This window comes from Camarhynchus parvulus, chromosome 5 (genome assembly GCF_901933205.1).
Source record: "Camarhynchus parvulus chromosome 5, STF_HiC, whole genome shotgun sequence".
In the NCBI taxonomy this organism is placed as follows: domain Eukaryota; kingdom Metazoa; phylum Chordata; class Aves; order Passeriformes; family Thraupidae; genus Camarhynchus; species Camarhynchus parvulus.
The window spans coordinates 40769937-40791078 of NC_044575.1; the positions used below are offsets into that span (position 1 = coordinate 40769937).

The 21142-nt window shown below is 39.2% G+C and overlaps 1 protein-coding gene across 14 annotated transcripts in view; it reads left to right on the top strand.

The window, feature by feature from the left end:
* The window catches only part of NRXN3 (neurexin 3), a 964190-nt gene that overhangs the window by 441709 nt on the left and 501339 nt on the right, over window positions 1-21142 (top strand). For all 14 annotated transcript variants that reach the window (XR_004060782.1, XR_004060783.1, XM_030949965.1 and 11 more), the window contains one exon: window positions 4755-4874. Coding sequence is in view for 12 of the 14 variants with exons in the window: in XM_030949965.1 (XP_030805825.1) it covers window positions 4755-4874 (120 nt within the window). In the remaining 2 variants the exon portion in view is untranslated. The remainder of the gene's footprint in view (window positions 1-4754; window positions 4875-21142) is intronic.

Consider the following 21142-nt stretch of genomic DNA (forward strand, 5'->3'; position numbering starts at 1 on the left):
CCATCCCAGAAACTGATGGTTCCATGAGATTCACCTTTAATTTTGCTCACTTTTTAAACAGGAAAAATCTTGTTTTCCAAATTATTCTAACACTGGAAAAGTATTGGGCATAACTTTGTTTCCTACTTAACCTGCAAGGAGGAGTGAGTCCTGGAACAGGTTTATTTTCTACCTGGTACATATGGTTTCCAAGACCTGATGCCTTTCTGAGCTGAACTGCTACTGCAGAGTGAATTAAAAAAGGCTGATGCTCTCTGGTTATGAAAGAGGAATGCTGACAGAAGTAGAGTGTAGATTTATCAAAGATGTAAATTGATTGAAATGTCTGACTTTACAGTAGAGATATTGGTAGAGATATTTCAGTGCTGCATGATACTTGTAATTTAGAAACTATAGGACTAAAAAAGCACCTTATTCTGCAAAGGCTGTAATGATGCCTTGTGTGTATTACTTTCCTATTGCTTTGTATCATTTCTGAAGATACAAGGGGAAGTGATGAGAGCATTTAGGGAGATGAAGAATGAAAATGGAACCGTACTGTTATTGAACATCCCCTGTTGCTGATCTTCATCTTATTGAGACAATAATGTTAACACAAATGGTTGAGTCCCTTCAAAAAGAGTGAATTTTTGATGTGTGGAGGAAGGTATTATGTGCAAGACCAATAATGGTTTTCTTATCTTAATATTTATTGCTAGTTGTGATCAAAGCATGAAGCAGTTGTGTTATAATGCTGCAGCTGCTGTATAAACTGATTCCACATGTAACTTGAAAGAACAGTAAACACAATGCTGTCTTTTATTTCTCAATTTCCTTTTCCTGCAAAGAGGTCTCAAAAGATACAGGAAGAATGACTTTTCTTGGCAGTGAAACATAGAAGTTTTAGCAACATGCAGCAGTAGAATTTTTTTTTTTTTTAATTTCAGGGCAAAGAGAAATATACAATACAACTGATATTGTAGGAAAGAGGGCAGAAAAACCAATTTGTCTAAGCAGAATACAGATACAAGATCAGGCTATTATACTCTTCAAAGGTGATTTTCTTCAAATACTTATTAGAAAAATTTGTAAACAAACAATACATCTGGATAGGTAGCTGAAGAAAAGTGTAGTACTAGTCTCCTTCCCGGGGAGGGAGACCCAACGAACGTCAGATCCTGCAAGCCCTTGGATACTGAGCTGTTCCAGTAAAAATTAAGAGATCCAGACATAAAGATAAAAAGGACATTGTTGAAGAATCCTGGCTTGCTATTTCATGTTCCAAAGGACATGCCTCTGTTCGTAGGCTTAGCCTGGACAGGAAGAGGCACAGCAAGTCATGCTTCTGCTAGTGGCATTGCTTTTCTGGGGACTTTTCCACTTCTACTTGATATCTACTGCCCACTTACTCCTCTTTCCACTGTGTGTGTGGCATGAAGAAGGCAATGCACCAAGCTCAGCTACAGACAGACAGTAACATCAGAGGTATCTCAGATTATTATGTGAAGACTAATTCTGAAACTTTGCTTTTAAATACTTTGTCTGCTCTTAGTGTTGCCAGAGGAATGAGATTAAAAATAGACCTGAGTCCTGATGGCACTGGTAATTGAGAAACAATTCGACTGCTTTATATATAAGTTGTTTGTCATCTTCTTTCCTTGTTCGTTAGCACTAAAGGGCATGTGCGTGGTAGCACAATCTTCATGTTTTATAATCCTTCCTGTGCTTCTGTCACTTTGCTCCCTAATCCAAAATCCTAATTCCCTGTGACATCCCTATTAGTTGCTCTGAAGAAAATTCTGTTGCCACAGAGGATTATGACATCAGGCAGTGACTGTTAGCAGCAGGCGTAGATGAACTCTCTGAGACAACGATCCTTTTATGATTCAAATGGCCCATAGTACTAAGAAGTGAGGCCAAGTACCCAGCATCTATGCTGTGCTGTCACGACCGACTCTAAAGATGGCAGATCAGGCTTCAAGCTTCCTTGTGGTATTGTCAGGCTTTCAAAATTCCTCATCGTTGTGGTTTTTTCTTTTTCCTTTTTTGTTCCCCCTCTGGCTGCTGAAAGTGCTGTTCCCATCTTCACAGCTGATTTCTGTTCAATACAATTCAGATACCATAATACAGGCCATGAATTCAAGTGCTTTGGCTCTCTGGGCTCTATCATATGAAGACTTCAAGTCAAGGTACTGGGCCTCATGCAGTCTTATTCCTTGAACAGAGTCTGCTCTCTTGCAGCATCTAGACAAAGGATATGCCCATTGTCAAGTCCAGCATTCTCAGAAGAATGTAGGAAAAGTGGAGAATTGTTGTTGAAAATGGTGTTCTGCTCTGCTTCTCTGTAAATATAGTTGAGGCTGTAGCAAGTTTGCATAGAGTCATAGCTGCTTTCTGGTTTAATTTTTAAAACATAGGCATAGATACCTTGCTTGTTTATACCTCTAGGAGTATTGGCATTCATGATTGATGTTAGAGGTTAGATAGTGGGGTAGTAATGTGCAGGAGAGGTATCTGTTCCTCATTCCTTATCCTCAGATAATTGAGACATTTTAGGCAAAATGACAACTAATATTCTATTTCAGATTGTTAAATATTATCCCTTCTTTTTCTTGGCCAGAGTAAGTCTGCAGCAAATATCAGACCACCAACTGATGCACAGGTATATTTATTTATATCCATGATTTTTACAAGAGTAAAGGCAGGAGGGAGGCCTGTATATACATGTGCCTGCCCGCCCACACTGGAAAGTCTGTCAGCTCTGTTCTAATCTAGAAGTGATCTGTTAATTTCACACTGTACCACTGAGACCACTGGGATTCATATGGCTGCAAATGAGAGTCAGGTGGGTGAGAAGAAGAGGTGGGGGAAAGGAGAAAAGTGTTGAAAAATGCTGCTCAACTTTCTTTCAGCATGGCAACAAGGGGTTTTCTTGCTGTGGCTGCTGCTGTCACTTCTTTTCAATAGGTGAACTTTCCTTTAGGGATTTTGTTGTCGTCTTCTATTAACCTCACTTATGCTTCTACGTAGAGGTTTTGGGATTTGTTTGTTTGGTTGGTTTTTTATAACAGTGTAAATTCTGGAAGAAGCTCAGGTTTTTGTTAATGTTCAGTCAAACTCTACTTACCAAGTCACATGTTCATTCTCATTGCAGGAGAGATGTAAAGAAATGCAGATAGCTGAAAAACTACCGAAATTCATCCATTCTGTTCTTTCAGTGAGGAAAGGTGGTCTGGTGGGGAGAGCAGAAACTCTGCACCAAAGGTTTAAGGGTCCATTCCTGGCTTGGTCTTTGAATTGTTGGGAGCATCGTGGCCTCGCATGGGACTTGCAGTTAGATATGGGTTCTGCAAGGGCTTGTAAATATGGAAGAGCCCAGGTGTGCAATGTCAGTATCAAAGATGCTGAATAATTAGTGAAATCACTATGGACGGTTGAAGGGTTTCATGTTATGTTAAAATATCTAAAAATGCTGTCTCTGCTTTGGTCTGTCCTATCTAATCTATAAAACACAGATGGTAGTGTTGATGTGATGAAGAAATAAGGAAAGGACTGAGTCTTGTGGAGTTGCTGTTGCTAGCAAAGACTGAAGAAGGATGCTGGGATGGGTTAAACAGTTATTTCTTTGTCCTTATGGTATTCTTCTAGACCAAAAGTGGCTAATGAACTGATCTCAGGCAGCCTAGCCAGATGATACTTTATTATCTTCTTTATTTCTTTCATTTCTTCTTTTCCAACACATACAGGATATAGCACAGTAGGTATGTCAAATGTATATGTACATTTTATTTAAAAACCTGCACAACAGGAGCGACATACCTTTGTCTAGAAGGCTGAATATATAAAATACTTACCCAGGAGGTAACTTGTGAACTCATATTCTTGTGATGTATGACTTGCAGCTTCATGCCTGCTCTCAGATGATTCAGAATCCAACTACCTCCTTGTGGATTACAGTAGCTGTAATTCAGAGTCTCACTGATCTGAAGATTACTTTTTTGCCTATTTCTTGGAGTTTGTCTTTGCAAGGCTTACCTGAGTAGGATAGCAACTGTTAGCTGCAAATCACAGAACAATGAAAGGCTGTTCTGTTAGTGGTGGCTGCTTCCTTCTCTGCTTCCACCAAAAGCATGGAAAGCAGTCAAAAAAGAGAAGTGTTGTGGATAAATGTCATGCCCTTCTGAGGACTTTATTAGCGTGTTTCCAGAGGAACCTATATAATACGTCAGAGTGTTTGGTTTTTGTTTGGCTGACTTCTATTAATCTATGAAGCCAAGTTGTAGCCAGCTGAGGCTTCAAAACTTCAGTTTGAAGTTTCAGTTTGAATCTACATTATCAGTGTTCTTTGGGTATGATGAAGCATTGTTCAGGGACCTATTAATTAGCTTTCATTTCTATAAGGGGATCAAACTTCTAGGGAAGCACAACAACCTGACCATGCTTGTTGGCCTGGCATCACCCCTGTTTTACTGTAAAATTCTTTGAGCAAGTTGGGAACATATGAGTTGGGCCTGCCTAAGAGGGAATATGTTGCTGTTCCCTCTTCCTTGCTCTGTGTTACAGTTTGGTGTTTTCTTGTGAGGTGTACACTGTCTTTGTGTCTTTTTACCTGAGTTTCTTGCACGTCCAGCAGTGGAACAGTGTTTGGTTAGTGCTTTCTCTCTTCTGCATGAGGATCCTGATGGTCATGGTAGTGATTAATTGAAGATATTGTGGGCCTGACCTGGTGATTCTCTCAGCTTTATTTCACTCTTTTCTTGTCATCCTTTCTCCAGGACCGAGCACTACCTGCCAGGAAGATTCCTGTGCGAATCAGGGCATCTGTAATCAGCAGTGGGAAGGCTTCACCTGTGATTGCTCCATGACTTCATATTCTGGGAGCCAGTGTAATGATCGTAAGTAGACTTTTCAGTGCATTAGTGACCTGTGAGTTCTGATACATGAGAGTACAGAAAACACATGATTCATTGCTCTTTCAGTTGCAATACAACTTTCCCAGTGTCGAATCCAAACTTTTTTCCTGGAAATTTCTTTAAAGCCTACAACAGGTTATCTTTTTTTCTGCTTAAAATGAAAATATGCAATTCAACATGTATGGGTTTTGTTTTGCTGTTTTTTGGTTTTTGGTTTCTTCCTCCTCTTCTTTTTGAATGCTAACTTTGCCAGTCCAATAGTGGTAATTGATGTTAATGGAATTCCTGGTTTAGAGAAACCAGGAATGACTTTGCAGATATTGTATGTAATATTTTCATAGGTAAAAAATGTCTAGGTTTTGTGTACTGACTTATGCTTTGAGATTTTCATTCAAACCTTGGTGAAAAAGGCATGGAATGCATGTAAAATGAATAGTGTTCTAGATAGCAGTGTTCTAGTCTTCGATTGAAATAGCTGTATGCTGAAATGCTGAGTAATGTTTCTGAGAATGTTCACTTAAAACCAGCAATCAGTTAAATACACAGCAGAACCATTGTGGTTCTTGGTATTGATTTGCTTAATCTCAAAACATTGAATGTTCTTGGCCAAGTAGTACTAGGATGTCTGATAAAATAATTCAACAAACCCCTTAAGTCTGCCTTTAGGGGGCAGATAATCAGCTTTTTGACATTCCCTCTGCTCATCATGGTTTGGCCTTTGCTCCTGCCTGGAGGGAACAGATCACTTCAGCTTTACTGTCTGCCTGCTTCTCTTATTTGAGGTGACTGCCCCCTTCTCCCTCACTTGCTCAAAGGCAGGGAACAAAGGAATACATCATGAGTGCTGTAGTAAATGTAACAGTAGGCTTCAATAATTTGGTTCACTGACTGTATAAATTTTAAACATAGAAAAAACTGCTTTTCGTTAAGGTATCTGTGGTAGACTTAATTAGTGGTACCAGCAAGGTCCATGCAATACTGGTGCCACAGCATTGTCATATCTGCAAGCCTTCCCCTAAAAATCTGAGACATGACTGAATTGATGGCACATATGACAGGCTGTGTAGCATATGGTGACAGTCCATCTCTGCTGAAGGCCAAAATGCCTGCTTTTCTGAGTCATTCATAATATGTAATATTGTCTGTGTTGGTCTCCCATTTCTTCCAGCATATTTCTCTCAAACAGATATTGGAAAGACCTATCAGCATTCATACTTTGACAGGGGCTATATAAACAAGGTACTACTGACACAGATTCATAGACTGTAATGCTATGTCTGGTTTTGGATTGCTTTGGAATTCAGAATGTTTCCTTTGGGTCCAGAAGAAGCATTTCATATTGGAGTCCCAAGATCTGGTGCCAATTTTCTGCATTTTTATTTTGGTTTGCTTTTATCAATTGGACACCCACTTTCCCACTGTCAAACTACTCGTTCAGTCAATCAGTTTAGACTTGCTAAGGGTAGCACACAAATGTGTGAAAGAAACACTACTTTGAATTCTGTTGGGTTGCATTTAAATACATATCCAGGAAATCTCTTAGGTTATTGATACTGTGGGGTTTGTTTCTAATGTATTTGGCTTCACAACTCCAGAACATTGCTGTGCCCTTGCTAAGCTGTTGCTAATGGCTTAGAAAAGGCCCAGAAGTATCATGAAGAGTCAGGTTCCTGTGTCTGTAATTGGGGATTTCTTGCTGATTTTTAGAGCTGGCAGCTGGAAATAACGCTGAGAAAGGAGCTTGAAATGAGTGGGGGTGTTGTGGGCAGTGTAGGAGCCAGCCTCCACTTACCAGGCCTGGCTGGTAATTGACAAACATGGGCAGAAGGATATGGGTTTCAAAGTGATCTGGAAAGGTAAGTCGTGTGGAGTCCTTCTGGAACATGACAAGACTTCATCCTGGACCTTCAAAAAGTGCGTATGACATTTTTTGTGGGTTTTATTTGTTTGTTTGATTTTGTCTTTGTCATGTATCATGACATTGGAAATAGACTTTTACTCCTGGCTTCCTGATACAGTAAAGATACATTGTGGGTGTGTAGTTGAGAAGGCTAAAGTCCTGTTCCTTCCTACCTTTTAGATGTCGTTGCTAATCAAAGTACAGGCATCTATCGATTGAAGCAAATACTCTAGTCTGGGTTTTAGTGCAAGTAATGGCAAGGGGAGATACCTTCTGTGTAACCTGGGGCCTTTTATTTAGAAATGCATCAGGGTCTTTGGTAGAACTTTTTTTTGGCCACAGCAGTCCATTCTATTTATTTAGTAGATGGCTATTTCTACCTTATGAGCAATTGGTGGTCTCCCACTGGTGTAAATATGGAATATTGAAGTAAATGGAACAGGTCGAGTTTTATGCATTGAAAATGATAGCGAAAGGCTGACTTACTGTACATATTTTGCATTTTTATTTACGTTAATCAAGTCAGTTGTCCACGCTGGAAATTTGCATTTTTGTGTGTTTGATGAAGAATATATCTGTGCCTCTGAGACGGATAAATGGAAAGTATGGTGTTCTCTTCAATTATTCTTGTTGATCTCCTAGATTATCCCTAATTAACTATTGGTAGGTGTGATTTATGCTTGGGTTTTTTTATTATTTGCTAGAGCAAACTTTGCAAAGCTATTCAGTCTTATCAATGCTGAGTAAAGTTTGATGCACCAATATGCTTTTCCTTTTTAATTTTTGTCCCAGGACTAGGCCATTAAACTTCCTAATTCAGATGCAAATGGCTTGGAACTGCTGTTTCTGAAGGATGTTGAGAAAGCACCTGTAATTCCCCTTCACCCTTCAGAGGTGACAGAGATGCATTTTGTAAACCTATAGACATGTTTATCCATTCACCAGTATTGCTTAACAAGACTAGAATTTAAATTCCTAATGGAAATGATGATATAGCCTTTTAGCTGTTTGTCTGTAGCTCTGTTTTAGATGTTCTTTACTTTGTAGTAATCAAGATGCTTCGGAATAAGGAATTAATGGGAGCTATGGGGGCATAAATTCAGTTTTAATATGCTTCATTCTGACTAGTACAACTGTACTGATGTTTAAAAAAACCAAACACAGGAAAAATCCACAGACACTCCCTCTCCTCAAGTTATTCGAGAAGATCCATTGTACAAAAGTGAATTTAAAGGTTTGCCCTTCACACTGGCCAGTACTAGCATCTGAAATGAAAGGTAGAAATAGAAGCAATAATGCTATTCAGGATATACTGGTTCTATTTTCCATGTCATTTAAAATACAGTCTCAAATTTTTGAAGTTGTTCCATGGTCTTCAATCTTTATAGATGTTTTAATCATTTCAGCATCACATTCAGTGTGGGCTTTCAACCTATTTTAAGAATCTACATACTACTCTAAGATGTAGGAAGTCAGTGTTAGTGTACTGCAGTTAATATTAGAAATATAATACTTGCTTGGCATGCCAAGCTTTAGCTTAAACTGTTCAAATGTACAACTTTAAGCATGTAAGGTAGCAGAAGTAAAGTTAACGCACGATGTTAGTGAAAGTGTCTTGCATCTGGGGTGTACTCCATCCTGCTAATGTTAACCATGAAATGTGATAAAAACATGAGAGTTGAGCATTCCAACCTACCTGAGAAGTGACCTGTATTTTAACTATTGTCTATGAACAGCTTTACAGATTCTTTTATTAATTCACATTCTTGTGTATGTGATGAAACAATAACATTTTCTGCAGAAGAGAGAATGCCAATGCTGCCTGTTAGGCAATCTAGCAAATGCAAATGGTATATCCTTGTCAAACTAGATAATAGAAAATGCTGCTTTTTCCTCAGTGCTTCATGCAGATGAGTAACACTGAGGGTCAAGCTTTCCAAGAGCAATTGCCAGGGTGACACAAGTATGTATTAGTGGAGGTGTTTATCTGTGAAAAATCAATGATTTGCAGCAATGACTTGTGCAAGCAGAGTATAAATCACCTTTTCAAACAGGTTTTATGTTATTGTTGAAACAGTTAAATCCATCTGCCGACTAGTGATTGTCTTTTTAGAGGGGTTATTTATTCATTTATTTATAAACTTTGTGTTGTAATAGCCTGGTTTAAAACACCTGGTTTAAAAACAACTTTTCCATTTGATCGGTAAAGAGAAAAGGCAGCCCAAGCTTTTTCTTCTCTTGTGTTGGTATCTTCATATGCCTCCAGTCTCCATGCTTTTCAAGGATCCTGTTCCTAAGTAACCTTCCAATGAGGTTGCTTGGCTGAGTGATGCTTGCTTTTGTCTGGGAGAGAAGTAGTAGACAAGGCTGTTGGGGTTTTTTTGGTGCAATAGGTTATGTTTTTTTCCACAATCCCTTTGCATGTGATGTATAACTTATATACTTTTACTGTCTTTATGTGAGTCACATTTTGAGGAGGGAAGGATTAGAGGGAAAGAGAGGTATGGAGACTTTGTTCCATTGTTCATTAATTTAGCATCATCACAAGGAGAGCTTTTGATAACTTCAGTTATGTAATAATAGTGAGTGAGGCTTACTAGCCAAAATAGTTTTTTTACTTGACATAAAAGGAAGGATATCAAAATTAGCAAAAATTGTTTGAGAAAAATGCTTTAGAGTAAAGCACTGAGTGTTTTTGATTGATTAAGGAAGATTGAAGCTGGCCTTAGCCCCACATGTGTGAAATACAAGGTTGTCAGAGCAGACCCATCCCTCTTTATTAATGCCTTCTTTTTTGCACTCTACAAAGTAATTGAATGAGTATGAAAGTGTATTGATGCTTCTGGAGCACAGTCTGTAAACTAGGTTGCAGTTGCAGAACTGTTTTCCCTCACACCTGCTTAAATAGCATAGCAGAATAGTCATTAGAAGAAACTACTAGCAGGGCAAATGACTAAATAAGTAACCATTCCTTTATGATAATGGCGTTATTCTGATGTGCTCATGAGCCATTTGCACCCCAAATTTACTTTGTGAGTCACTGAGCAGTTACAACTCGTGCTCTCCATTGCAGGATTCAGAGCCCCAGTTGGGAGATGAGCCCTATTCCCTCTGTCTCAGTATTTTGTGTTTTTCACCATCTGGGCCATTTTTTGTCCAGAATTCATGACCTCCTTTAATGTCAATGCCAAAAACTCAGCTTGATTTACTTACAGAAACACTCTTCATTGTTCATGTTTAATTATCACCCATTTGTTTCTAATGTGCCCAGCTTACTCACTTACTGAGTCAGAGAGCAAGAGGTTGCTAGTGTGTAGAAAATAAATCTGCATAGACTTCATTAGTCATGCATGGCTAAACCAGTCAGCTGTTTAAATATCAGCATGCTTGGGGATTTGCCTTTGATACTACAGAGACATCCATCCTACATGAAGCAAGAGTCACCTCTGATTTATCTTGAGTGAATCATACTTCATTACAACAGGTCAGACACTCTGCCTACTTCTTAGTTCTCTCCTCATGCTTTCTTCTTGCTTACTTAGTGGTCTTTCCTTTATTATAACTAATGTTTTCTGGCTGATGGCTCATTTTCAGTTCCTAACTTAAGCCTTTGGTGTCTTCTGACCATATCTTCTGAGAATGGGCATAAAAAGAAGGGAAATGTAACTCTGTATTTTAGTACATGATGTAAATTGTACCAATGTGATTTGAGTTGTGAACCCTGCTTTCATCCTTCTTAGCACTGTTTACTTTAATTTGCTCTGCAGGTCCAAGAAAGGTAACATCTTTAGGGCAAGGAACTGGTGCTACTTCTTATTTAAGCACCATGCACTTTTCTGATGGTTAGTAATAGCCCACTACGTAATGGCCTTAGCTCTTCAGTGATTTAAGAATGCTCATTCTTCTCAGTGTACTGAAAGGCATTTTCCCTCCCTTGAGTAACAGCTGCTAAACATCAGATCAGACTGCAGATCAAGAACTTGTTTGCCCCATGTTCCCTTTGGGAGTCATCTGGAATGGGCAGTGCTGCCAACATTAGAGGGAGAAATTTGTCCCTGTTTTTGTGGGAGAAAGAGGGAATTTGAGTGACAGGTGCTTTTTGAAACTGCTTCTTCTGCACCTTTCAGCTTCTCAAGGTGCCCTGACAGGAAAGTATTTCCTTTTTTTAGTAGTGAAAGCTAGCCAGCTTTATCCTTTTGTGCTCCCCAAAATGCAGCTAGGTCTCTAGTGAGTAATTTAATTACGATTGCTTCAACAGCTTGGCAGAAGGAGCATTTAGAATGAGAGTTGTAATCAGTCATTGATATCTGTGCACACCTGGCTGCTGTCAGCACATGAGCTATGGTCCAGCCGTGCTACGGACTTCAGTAGCATGGAAGGAGAGAGACTTTTTGCAGGTGGGAGTGATTACAGCCTGTTATCAGCCTTTGAACAGTTCAAGCAGTTAATTCCCTTCCCGATGCTGTTCAGCAGCTATGCCATTTTCATTAGCATGTCACAGAAAGCTCTTGCCATAATTTTGTTCCTTGTGATCTCTACTCCCTTTGACAGTCTTTTTCTTTAACTTGATGCTCTTTGGTAGTCATGACAATAATTTTCACTTTTCAACTTAAAAGTAGCTGATCAAGTGGTACTGTGTCCTATGTATTTTGCCCCATGAGAAATTTGGCCTTAGAAGCTGTTCCTTCAGTAATGGCACACCCAGGGTGTAATCACTGATAAGACACTGATGTAAGTTGGCAGCAGAAACAGAAATGTTGTACAGCAGAATAAGAGTCTCTGTTCTGTCACCCCAAGCTCCATTTGGCGATGATGATCTGTAAGCACATCTTTTGACTGAACGTAAGATAATAAATTAAGTGTTCTAAATTGTCAAGTGCAACAATGATTTGATTAATTTTAAATTTAGCATTTTCTTTGTAATATCCTCCAGATGTTCATATTTGTTTTGAGAAGCAGAAAATGTAAAAACTCAGAAAAATACAAAAAGTCTTCAACCATCAATTTTAGTCTTTAAAGATTCTTATTATAGCTTCTTCACAGTAGATAGTACAGAACTGAATTTGGAAGATAATGAAAAATGTATGTAGAGTTGGATTTTAAAGGCAAAAATCACCCTGTGCTTGAGGACTTTTATATTAAATGGATTATTTTCCCCACACAATGCTATGAAACTTCTGTCCTCAATTGTGTTGTTCAAATACTTTTGATAATCTCACACCTGCTATGGTTTCATCAGCATGAGGTATTTTGAGTGCCATGTGGTATGCAGATAGTACCTGTTCTTGTGAAGAGAAGGGAAAAAAAACCTTGAAAAATCTGTTTGGTCTTTTAGCTGTTGCAATTGATCTGCAGCAGGGATACCCAGTCACTAGTCCGGGTGAACACCCAGCTGGCTTTGATCATCCCCTCCAATCCCCTATGAGTCTGTTGTAAATTGCACTGTGGATTATGAAAATATGATTTCCATGTTGGGCTTACGGTCTGGATGGAAGCTCTAACTTGCAATAATCCTTAATCTGTTTTTTGTCCCACCTGGGCTTTGTGTGCTCTCCCATCTTTGCAGCACTCAGCTGAGTTATATATGTGTGCTTTTAAGCCATTGATCTGAATCTGATGAGTGATAAGTGGGGTGTAATGGTGTTAATGAGATGGGGTAGGGTTCACTTGGTGCTTTCCAGACAGCATAGAGCTGTTTGCCATAGCACACACTGTATTGCCTCCTTATTCCTCTAGGGTCCTCAAGGTGATTATTGCTTGTTTTTCAGGCTGTGTACATAGAGAACAGTTTACAAAGAGAAGCCTACATTATTGGGTGAGAACAAATAGATGAGGATTGAAGTAAATATTTTCTATTTTACAGACTAGACTTCATTTGCAGTAACATTTATAAATACAAAGTAATTATTTTAATTCAATGAGGTAACTTCTCATTTATGCCAATAGTTGCAGATCAGAATCTGTTATGGGATTCTCAGTCCCCATATCAAATATGCCTAATTGTTTTGTTTTTAAGATTCATATATATTGTTTTTATAGACCTTAGACTAAAAGCTACCTTTAAGATTACAGTCATTAGGTGGGCAAATCTATGTCATAAAATATTTACAGTGTGGGTAGCTGAGAGAATGCCAACATGCAGACAGGCAGTACCGGAATTTTTAAACTTTTTTCTTCCTTCTGATTTTTGAGCCTGCACGTCTGGGGCTACCTAAGGGAGTAAGCTGGGGTCTGTAGGGATCAAGAGATGCATCTTTTATACTTATTTGTTGTTTTGCAGTGGAAATTGTTAACAGAAAAACAAAGGCAGGAGGAGTCAGAGGTCCTGAAGGAGATTCTTTGTTCACTATCGGAGCTGCCTAATGTACTAATTATTTCCTGTCATTGACAGAAGGCTACTATTGATCTCCAGTGGAGTTTAGCTGCAATAGGGACATAGCTTTATTATGTTGCAATCTTGTTACCCAGGAGCTGGTATATAATCTCAGCTGTAGAACATTGGGGATTAGATGAAAAACCTTAATTACAGTTATCTTAATAATGATCCCTGAGGGGCAGATTGAAATTGGCTGCTTGGGTACCTGTGAAACAAGCTTTGCACAGGGGAGCACATTTTGATGGATTTAATTTATCTTTGTGGAGGTGTTTCATTGTGTACTGACATCTGAGGCCTTGGCAAATGCTGGGAGAGGAGTCTGGGACTTCAGTTGCCTTTTGCTGTCCTTAGAGATTTTGAGACAAAAAATAACTTTTCTGATTGCGGGAGGAATTAGGCTTTTTAGTAAGAAACCCTAAGAATAATCATATGATTTGAATTCTATTGGGATGTAAGTGTTAACCAAAACTCCAGTTAGCTAACAGCTGTCTGCAGATGAAAAAGCTTTCCAATCTGTGAACGTTAGTTCATTTCAAAGTCTTGGGTGCGTACAGAGCTGGTGAAAATTTTTCATGGGCGGTAGTTTAATTGACGAAAACTGCACACTTAGGGCAAGAAAAACTTTGCATATTTCAGTGAAAGTCTTGGAATAGCTTTGAACAGAAAATAGGAAGGAATAAAAAAGTAGGATGTGGTTGATTTAATTATTTTCAAAACTAAGCTCAGGATTTATTGACTGCATCATAAGGATGAATTCATTGTGCAAGTTAGCAGAAAATGCCTAAAATCCTGAGAAAGAAGACAACTAATCTTAGTTTAAAAGCATTGATCTAAGTTAGTTCATCCTCCTCTGCCTAGGTTTATTATTTAATAAGCTACTGGCTGAGACTTCCTGAGGCTCCTCATGATCTCTGTGTTGGAGATAAGCAGCATAGGCTTGTGGTGGCCTCCCTAGTCTAGGATGTGCCTTTCTGTATATTGCCAGCAGTGCTTGGGAGCGTGGTCTTGAGCAGGATGGGGAAAGAGATGTGAAAATGACTCCATCCCTATGAAAGCAGAGTTTGATCTTTGTAGCTTTTGTTCAGGTGTCTCTAGCCTTAATGTGAGAGTAGTTGTGCTCATGTCTATTGAGTAACTGTCTCAGATAAGATAACTGACCTCCAGACCAGAATGTCTTGACTAGAGTCTGACTTTAATAATATGACTGCCAAATAAAAGCATATTTTTCTTCCAGAGAGACTCCAACATTTATTTTGAAGGAAATGTGGTTGGGGCTCTATTCTTCCTCTTGTCTCTGGTCTGAAACCTATTTGCAGTGCTTGACCACAGCAAAACTGGTGTCAGGTTTGCTGGCTTCCCATAAACATCTGTCATATTTATCGTCTTTCATTTTTTTTTCTTTTTCAGATTGTACTAAATGACCTTCTTTCTGTTACATTTCTGCCCTCTGATCTCAGGCAAATGATGAAGATAGATAGCAATATCACAAGCCATCCATCATACAATTTATAGCTCCCACAGAAGCATCTGTGTCTTTAACAGTTCATCCGTCACAGATAGTTTCATAGCTTAACACCACAAAATGCTGAAGAGCGGGCTAAATTGTTATTTCTTTTTCATACTGAAGACTTCAGCCATCAGGTGCCTTTCACTTGGGTATGCAGACTGTCACAAAAAGTGCTTGTGCACCAGGGTTTACATTATGGATCCAAGCCAGCTGCATGTTACAGAAGGCAGCACTATTGCTGATGTCAGCAGGCTCATTTTCCTACTTTGCTGTTGTAACACTGGATTGGTTCTGTTACCAGTGCAGAATGAGCTGAGCAGATCTGGCTCTGTGAGAATGAGCCCAAGTTCTCAGAAGCAGTGTCTGTGAATCTGACTGCCAGCAAATAGTTGTAGGCACTCCTGCTGTGTGATATGGGACAAGAGAAAAATCTGTTTGAGTACTGTACGTGTGTGTGAGAGGCAGAGATACCAGTATCTGTCTTGAGTTCAATGGGCATAATATTTTACAGAAGCATGTAAAGTTACCCAATAGGGCATGATTTTGATGTCTTGTAATGGTAGTATCAGCTGTGCAGAGTATGCATTTGTTGGATGAGTTGCCATGCACAGATATCTGAAATACCTGAGTGAACTATTGCTGAGTTGTGTACATTTGTGTAGTACTTTGAGCTAGGCAAGGCATCATGTTAATCCTACATGCCACATGATGCTGAAGCATATAGTGCTGCCACATGGAGATTATCCTGAGAATTTATCTTGTTATAGTTACTTGAATGCTGGAAACTGACATCAGTCAGAATTGTCTATGCTTCACATTGTTTAACACAAATCATAGGAGTTAAGTGTTTGTACTGTCAGGAAAAAAAACCTCAAAAAATCCAAACAACCAAAACAAACAACCCCAAAACCTAAACCACCAGCCTATTCTCTTTTTTTTGTCTCCATTTTTTGCACTTGTTACCAGTGGCATTTGTCCTATTTGGAAGAGGTGAGAGGCTTAAATCCCTTACCCCTTCATGCTGAAATAGAGATTATTCTGATGGATACTTGAAACATAAATTTGAATTTTTTCTTAAGGGAGGCATCCTCGTGGAGATCTTCACTTGGCTGTGGAGTTGCTACTGATGGCTCATATGCATGGAATATAGATAGTTCAAGTCATTTAAACTTAAATTAGGCATACCAGAGAACAAGCTTAGCCCAAATATCCCATTTGGGAGACCTGTAATAAAATAATTATGGGAGCTATTTGAAGTGTGTAGACAATATACACAGTGCTTTCTGGTTTTAAACAACTTTCATCCAGGAGGCCAGGATGAACTAAGAATAAATCTTGAAGTATTTTCTGAAGTGGAGCTGGGTATAACACAATAATTGAGATGGAGCTGAAAATAAGACCAACTACGTCCCTTCTGCACAGAGACCCCTGTATTTTCCTAGCTCCTCTAGAAGTCACGACACTTAAATGCTTTCTGTGGCACAGATGAATTTCTACCTGTCATAAGGTAGAAATGAATCAGGTCTTCATTCTTTCAGTAGTTTCTGGAAATCGTTATTTATTGCCGCGAAGATGTGAACCCATTGGGTAGCTTAAGCTGTTCCTTCTCAGACACTGTTAACATACCTCCATACTTGGGAGCAAATACTGGAAAGGGTGGGATAGCTGCTTCTCTGAGTTTCCTTCTTTTTCTAAATGGAAAAGGACTTTTTTCTTTTCCAGTACTAAATAGAGAGAGGTATAGGTTGTTATTCCTGGCAAATTTTAGTATTTGTAGACTTGTTTTCTTTGCCCACCTTAAGTACATGAGATTCAGACTTGTAGGAAAAGGGTGCTCACAGCTGTGCTAGGCCTGCTGGCAAATAAAATTCAGTACAGATGGTTGTCTGCCCACACTCTATTTATGAAGAGGCCTGCAGTGTTTATGTTAACAGTGATGAGTTTGAAAGATAAAAATAGGGAGTTGTTTGTTGTTCATTTGTTCTTTATAGATCTGCAGTGAACTTTTTTTATAAAGCAAAAATTCGATAGAGAGATTTGTTAACCTTCTAGAAGAGCAGCCTGTCAAAAAGCCAAGCTGCAGACGTCTCAAGTGCTGGAATCATTCCTTGGTTTTTGTACTTGTTTCATTCACTCCACGAGATGGTGCTGTGTACCCACAGACCCCAAGAATCCTTTGAGTTTTCCCCGGTTGTTGGTGGATATTTGGATTATGAAAACTTGAAATGAAGTTAGAAATAATCTCTATCTTCCAGCTGTCTTTTTCACCTCTCCAAGTTAATCTCAAAAAGAGGTTTTCCAAAATCACCTAAGGCTTTGTATAGTCCTCTGCAGATTATGTCTTCCTTGATATTTATGGAGTCCTGCAGCTTTGCCATGGCTTGAGGGTTTAGGAAACCTTCTGGAGGCTGCTTCCAGATGCCATAGTTTCAGGGCAGGCATACTAAAAAGAAAAACCTCAGTGTGTGGCCATTCCTTGTGGATAGCTTGCTGAGTCAGGAAGATGTCTGTATATTGCAGGGGTCTGCCTAGTTCCACATTTTTTTATTTATTAAAGTCTTGTGCAAAATGTTCCAGGGCTTCAGGCCTAGAAACTTAAATTATGTGATCTTGTCACTTAAAATAACTAGCATTTGTGCTGTTCTCATTCTCTTACCGTATGCTTTCCTATTTATGGTTTTGGGAGTTATTTTGTGTGTTATTTCTCCTGTTTTCAGTTAGATTTGGAGCAGGGCACTACTGAGGGTACTGTCTTAGCAAGGAGGAAACTTTGGAACCTTGTCTTTGAAATGGCTGAAGTCCACTGATCTTCTGCCACAAGGGGGAAAGAGACTTCTTGGGGGTAAAAGAAAAGTCACCTTTGACAAACTTTCCAGGGTATTAGCCTTTCTTGGGTTGCTAAAGCGAGTTTTGTGTCAGCGTGGAAAGTAAAAGAAACAACTTACTAGTTAATTTTGAAGTTATGGATAGAGACCTTCCCTTTGTTCTGTAGAATAGATTCTTTTTTTTACAGAAGCAGATATTTGGGGTGAAAGACTTCTCCATCCATTGTGTGTCCCTGGAGTCTGCCATTTTAGCTTCCTGATTATCACTCATATCTTTGTGTGTCCAGTGTCTTCACAGCTCTGCCTCTGATTTTCTCATGCTTCTGTAAAGTACAATCTGACCTCACTTATCCTCCCACTTTTGTTCTTAGCAGTTTTCAAAAGCTTGAACCTGCACTTTCCTGCTTTTATGCTGACTGAGAGCCAATTCCTGATTTATAATATCTAGTCTCAAATCCCCATAAGTGATGTGGAGGTGAGTAGTAGAGAAGAGGTACAAAATCTTTACATGCCTAAATGAGGCTGAGACCCTCCACACTTTTTAACTCCTTATGTCTAGTCCTGATTAATGTGGAGCAACTGCAGTTCTGGGGCAAGTCAGAAACAGTGTTCCATTTCAAATATCTAAGGGCATTTCAGCAGGACTCCTAATGTGCATCTTACAATTTTCACAGTTGTAACTTTTCACTTATCTTGGGAACCTTAGGACCTAATTGATGACATCATTGTGTAAGGATTGTTTCTTACTCTCTTACCTCAGGATGTGTTTTGGATATAAGCAGCAGTTTTTGCCATCAGCTGTTAATCTCCAAGAGCTGTGGCATGGAATTTCCATGTCATGCATGTTCTCCAGGGCAAGAAAAGCTTCTTATCTGAATACCTCTAGCTAGTTTTTAAAGATGCTAGTAAATGTTCCAATGCTCAAAGCTCATCTCTGATTTCTCATTCAAATTTTAATTCCCAGATACAACTTCAGAAGTGCTTCTGTGTATCAGCAGATATACACCAGAGGGATTTTTAACTTCAGAAGTGGTGTTTCTCATCACTTCTCAATCAGTGTCCTGTCACTCTGTCTCAGACAGTGTCCTGTCTCTGCTACTATGAAAATGTACCAAACAATAAAAGCTGGGCTTCACTGATAGGTTTTTGTCTTTGAGTCCCTCCCAGATACTTCTCTGGGGTTATCTTATCTTGATGTAGTAGTTATGTCTCCAAGGTTTAGGAGATTGAGAAATATGATCAAGACTTTATGAATAGCACTGTGAAGGTGTTTTCTGCATACAATGTTGTTTTGCCTTCCTCAAAAGCATGCATGTTAGCAAATAACTCCTCTTGCTGTTCCAGTTGAGTGATTCGTGTTCACTACATATAGATTATACGGAGCTTTGGGGACCAGACTGGATCATAATGCACCAGTCACTTGAGAGCATTTTGGATGAGAATGCAGGGGCATGGGTGAGGTAGACTAGTTCAAAGCAGGACCTGTTCAGTGTGGGAAATAGCTGATGCTACTCTGATTAGTTTGATGAGTACAGCTTTTGCCCTGACTCACCTTGTCATTGCTGTTATAATGCAGATTTCTGACTTCTGTGTTGGTGTCTTCTTTCTGACTTGGGATTTGCTGTTTGAGTGGGGGAAATGGTTCTCCCATGTGTTTTTTCTGAAGGCAGCCCAGGACTTGTGCAGAGCAGCAGCTGTGAATTGACAGAGCTTGCAGTAAAACAGCAGGAGGACACATCAGAGCAGAAGGGGTTGAACTCTCCAGAGACAGAATTTTTAAACTGGGAAGCATGCTTGCTCTTTGTTTGCTTGTGTTTTTTTGTTAATTTCTTTGTTTTGTTTTTTAATGACTCCAACTTTCCTTTGGCATTCGTTGCTCCTGTCTTATATATCTTTTCAATCTGGGAACTGCTAGCTACAGAAAGTAGTGAGGCTGTTTCATGTCAGAGAGGGCTTCCTCTTCAAAAAGCAGTTGGAAGATGGCAGGGAAGATGAGCTAGCTTGGGATCAGTTATGTACCTTCCTCTGGTCAGATATGGCTCAGTCTCTGAGAAAATAACAGCTGTTCTGTGATGACCACTACATAGGTTACTTTGTGGGATGTTTTGGAGAACTGGAAGATCTTGAAAAGTTCTTAAGGAAAAGCTTCAACATCAGAACAGTTCTCTTGCTTTTGGCTCTAATTAAGGCTTGTGGTCAGAGAAGCGAGGTCAGAACCTGAATAAGGTTTTTATATTTTTAAGGTAAGTGAACGCTGTCGAATAAATGCTGAAAGCTGTAGTTTTTTTAATTGGAAATCCAACAGGAAATTTTGATGGAGCCGCTGTTCATGATCTCTAGCATTTGCCAATTACAGCTTTTGACTGGATGTTTTGGTAATGCTAGTAAAACTTGTTAACCTGATAATGGAAGTATCTCTTCCTAATTTTCCTAATTGTAATAGGAAAGTCCTTGGTAGCAGTTACCCTATTATTTCACTTACTCACCAGTACAATACAAACTAGCAAGCACAGTGACCAGCTGCAGCAATATCCAAAGACACTTATGAATAACTCTGAATCCACCTGAGAATTACCTTCTGTTTCACACACCAAGGAAAAGGAAAAATCTTCTTAAGGAAAATGACTGCCTGAAGGAGCAGGGCACAGCAAGGCCCACACTCCTATGCCTGGGACCTTCTGGCCTGGCTGGTAAATCTGTCTTCTCCCTTTTGATCTGTGAAACCACCTGTGGCAGAGACTGCTGGAACTGTCTGAGGGCACCTGGGTTCTGTCTCTTAGTGTGATGTTAGTGCTGGTCTTTGTTTAACTGCAGCCATTCCATGTGGAAGATGTAGAGCTTTTTCCCTGCAATTTGTATGCAGCAAATTCTTCTTCTTTGTTAGTGCTCGTGGGGTGCTGTGGACATCTTCACCTGGACTGCTGTAATCCATGAGTTAGTGTCTTTGCCGTATCCATTCATATGTTCATTGAACTACACTGGTTTCTACCATAAATAGGTATGATAGTAGGTCCTTTTGAGTCTCTGCACATTGCCTGATAAGTATGGCTGTGTAGACACAGCTTGAGAACCTGAAAGTATTTATTTCAACTTAGCTGGGCATAAAATGCAAGTTTATCACTTGTTCTTAAAACAAACATGCTCATTGTTGGCTAGTTCATCTAAAGACACACATTAATAAGCCTTAATAAAAAAGAAGAAAAAATAAAGTTTATTCTAGTAAAATAAAGGGTTAAGTATTTAGAAAATAATTTGAAAGCAATCTTGGGACAGGAGTTTTTGAAAAGCTAATTTCTAAGCTTTTTTCAAAATCCTTTCAAAAAGCAATTTCATACTTCTAAATTAGGTTTCTTATTCTCCTGTGCCTAATGTTAGTCTTACATACACTGCAGATTTGCAAAGCGATCACTCAGATCAAATTTTAAACCTCTGCCTGCCACTTCAGCTGTCTGTATGGGTTTCCTTTTGTATTTTTTCATAATTTGTCCCTTAGCTGTCAGAGTTGGTGGCAGTTCAAGTAGGCAGCTGTAGAGGATCACCATCTGAATGTTTTCTTCACTGTTCAGATTCCAAGCAGAAGATTCTTTTGCTACTATTGTCTGCCTTTCTGCTTCAGAAGAAATTAACATAAAATGTTTCACT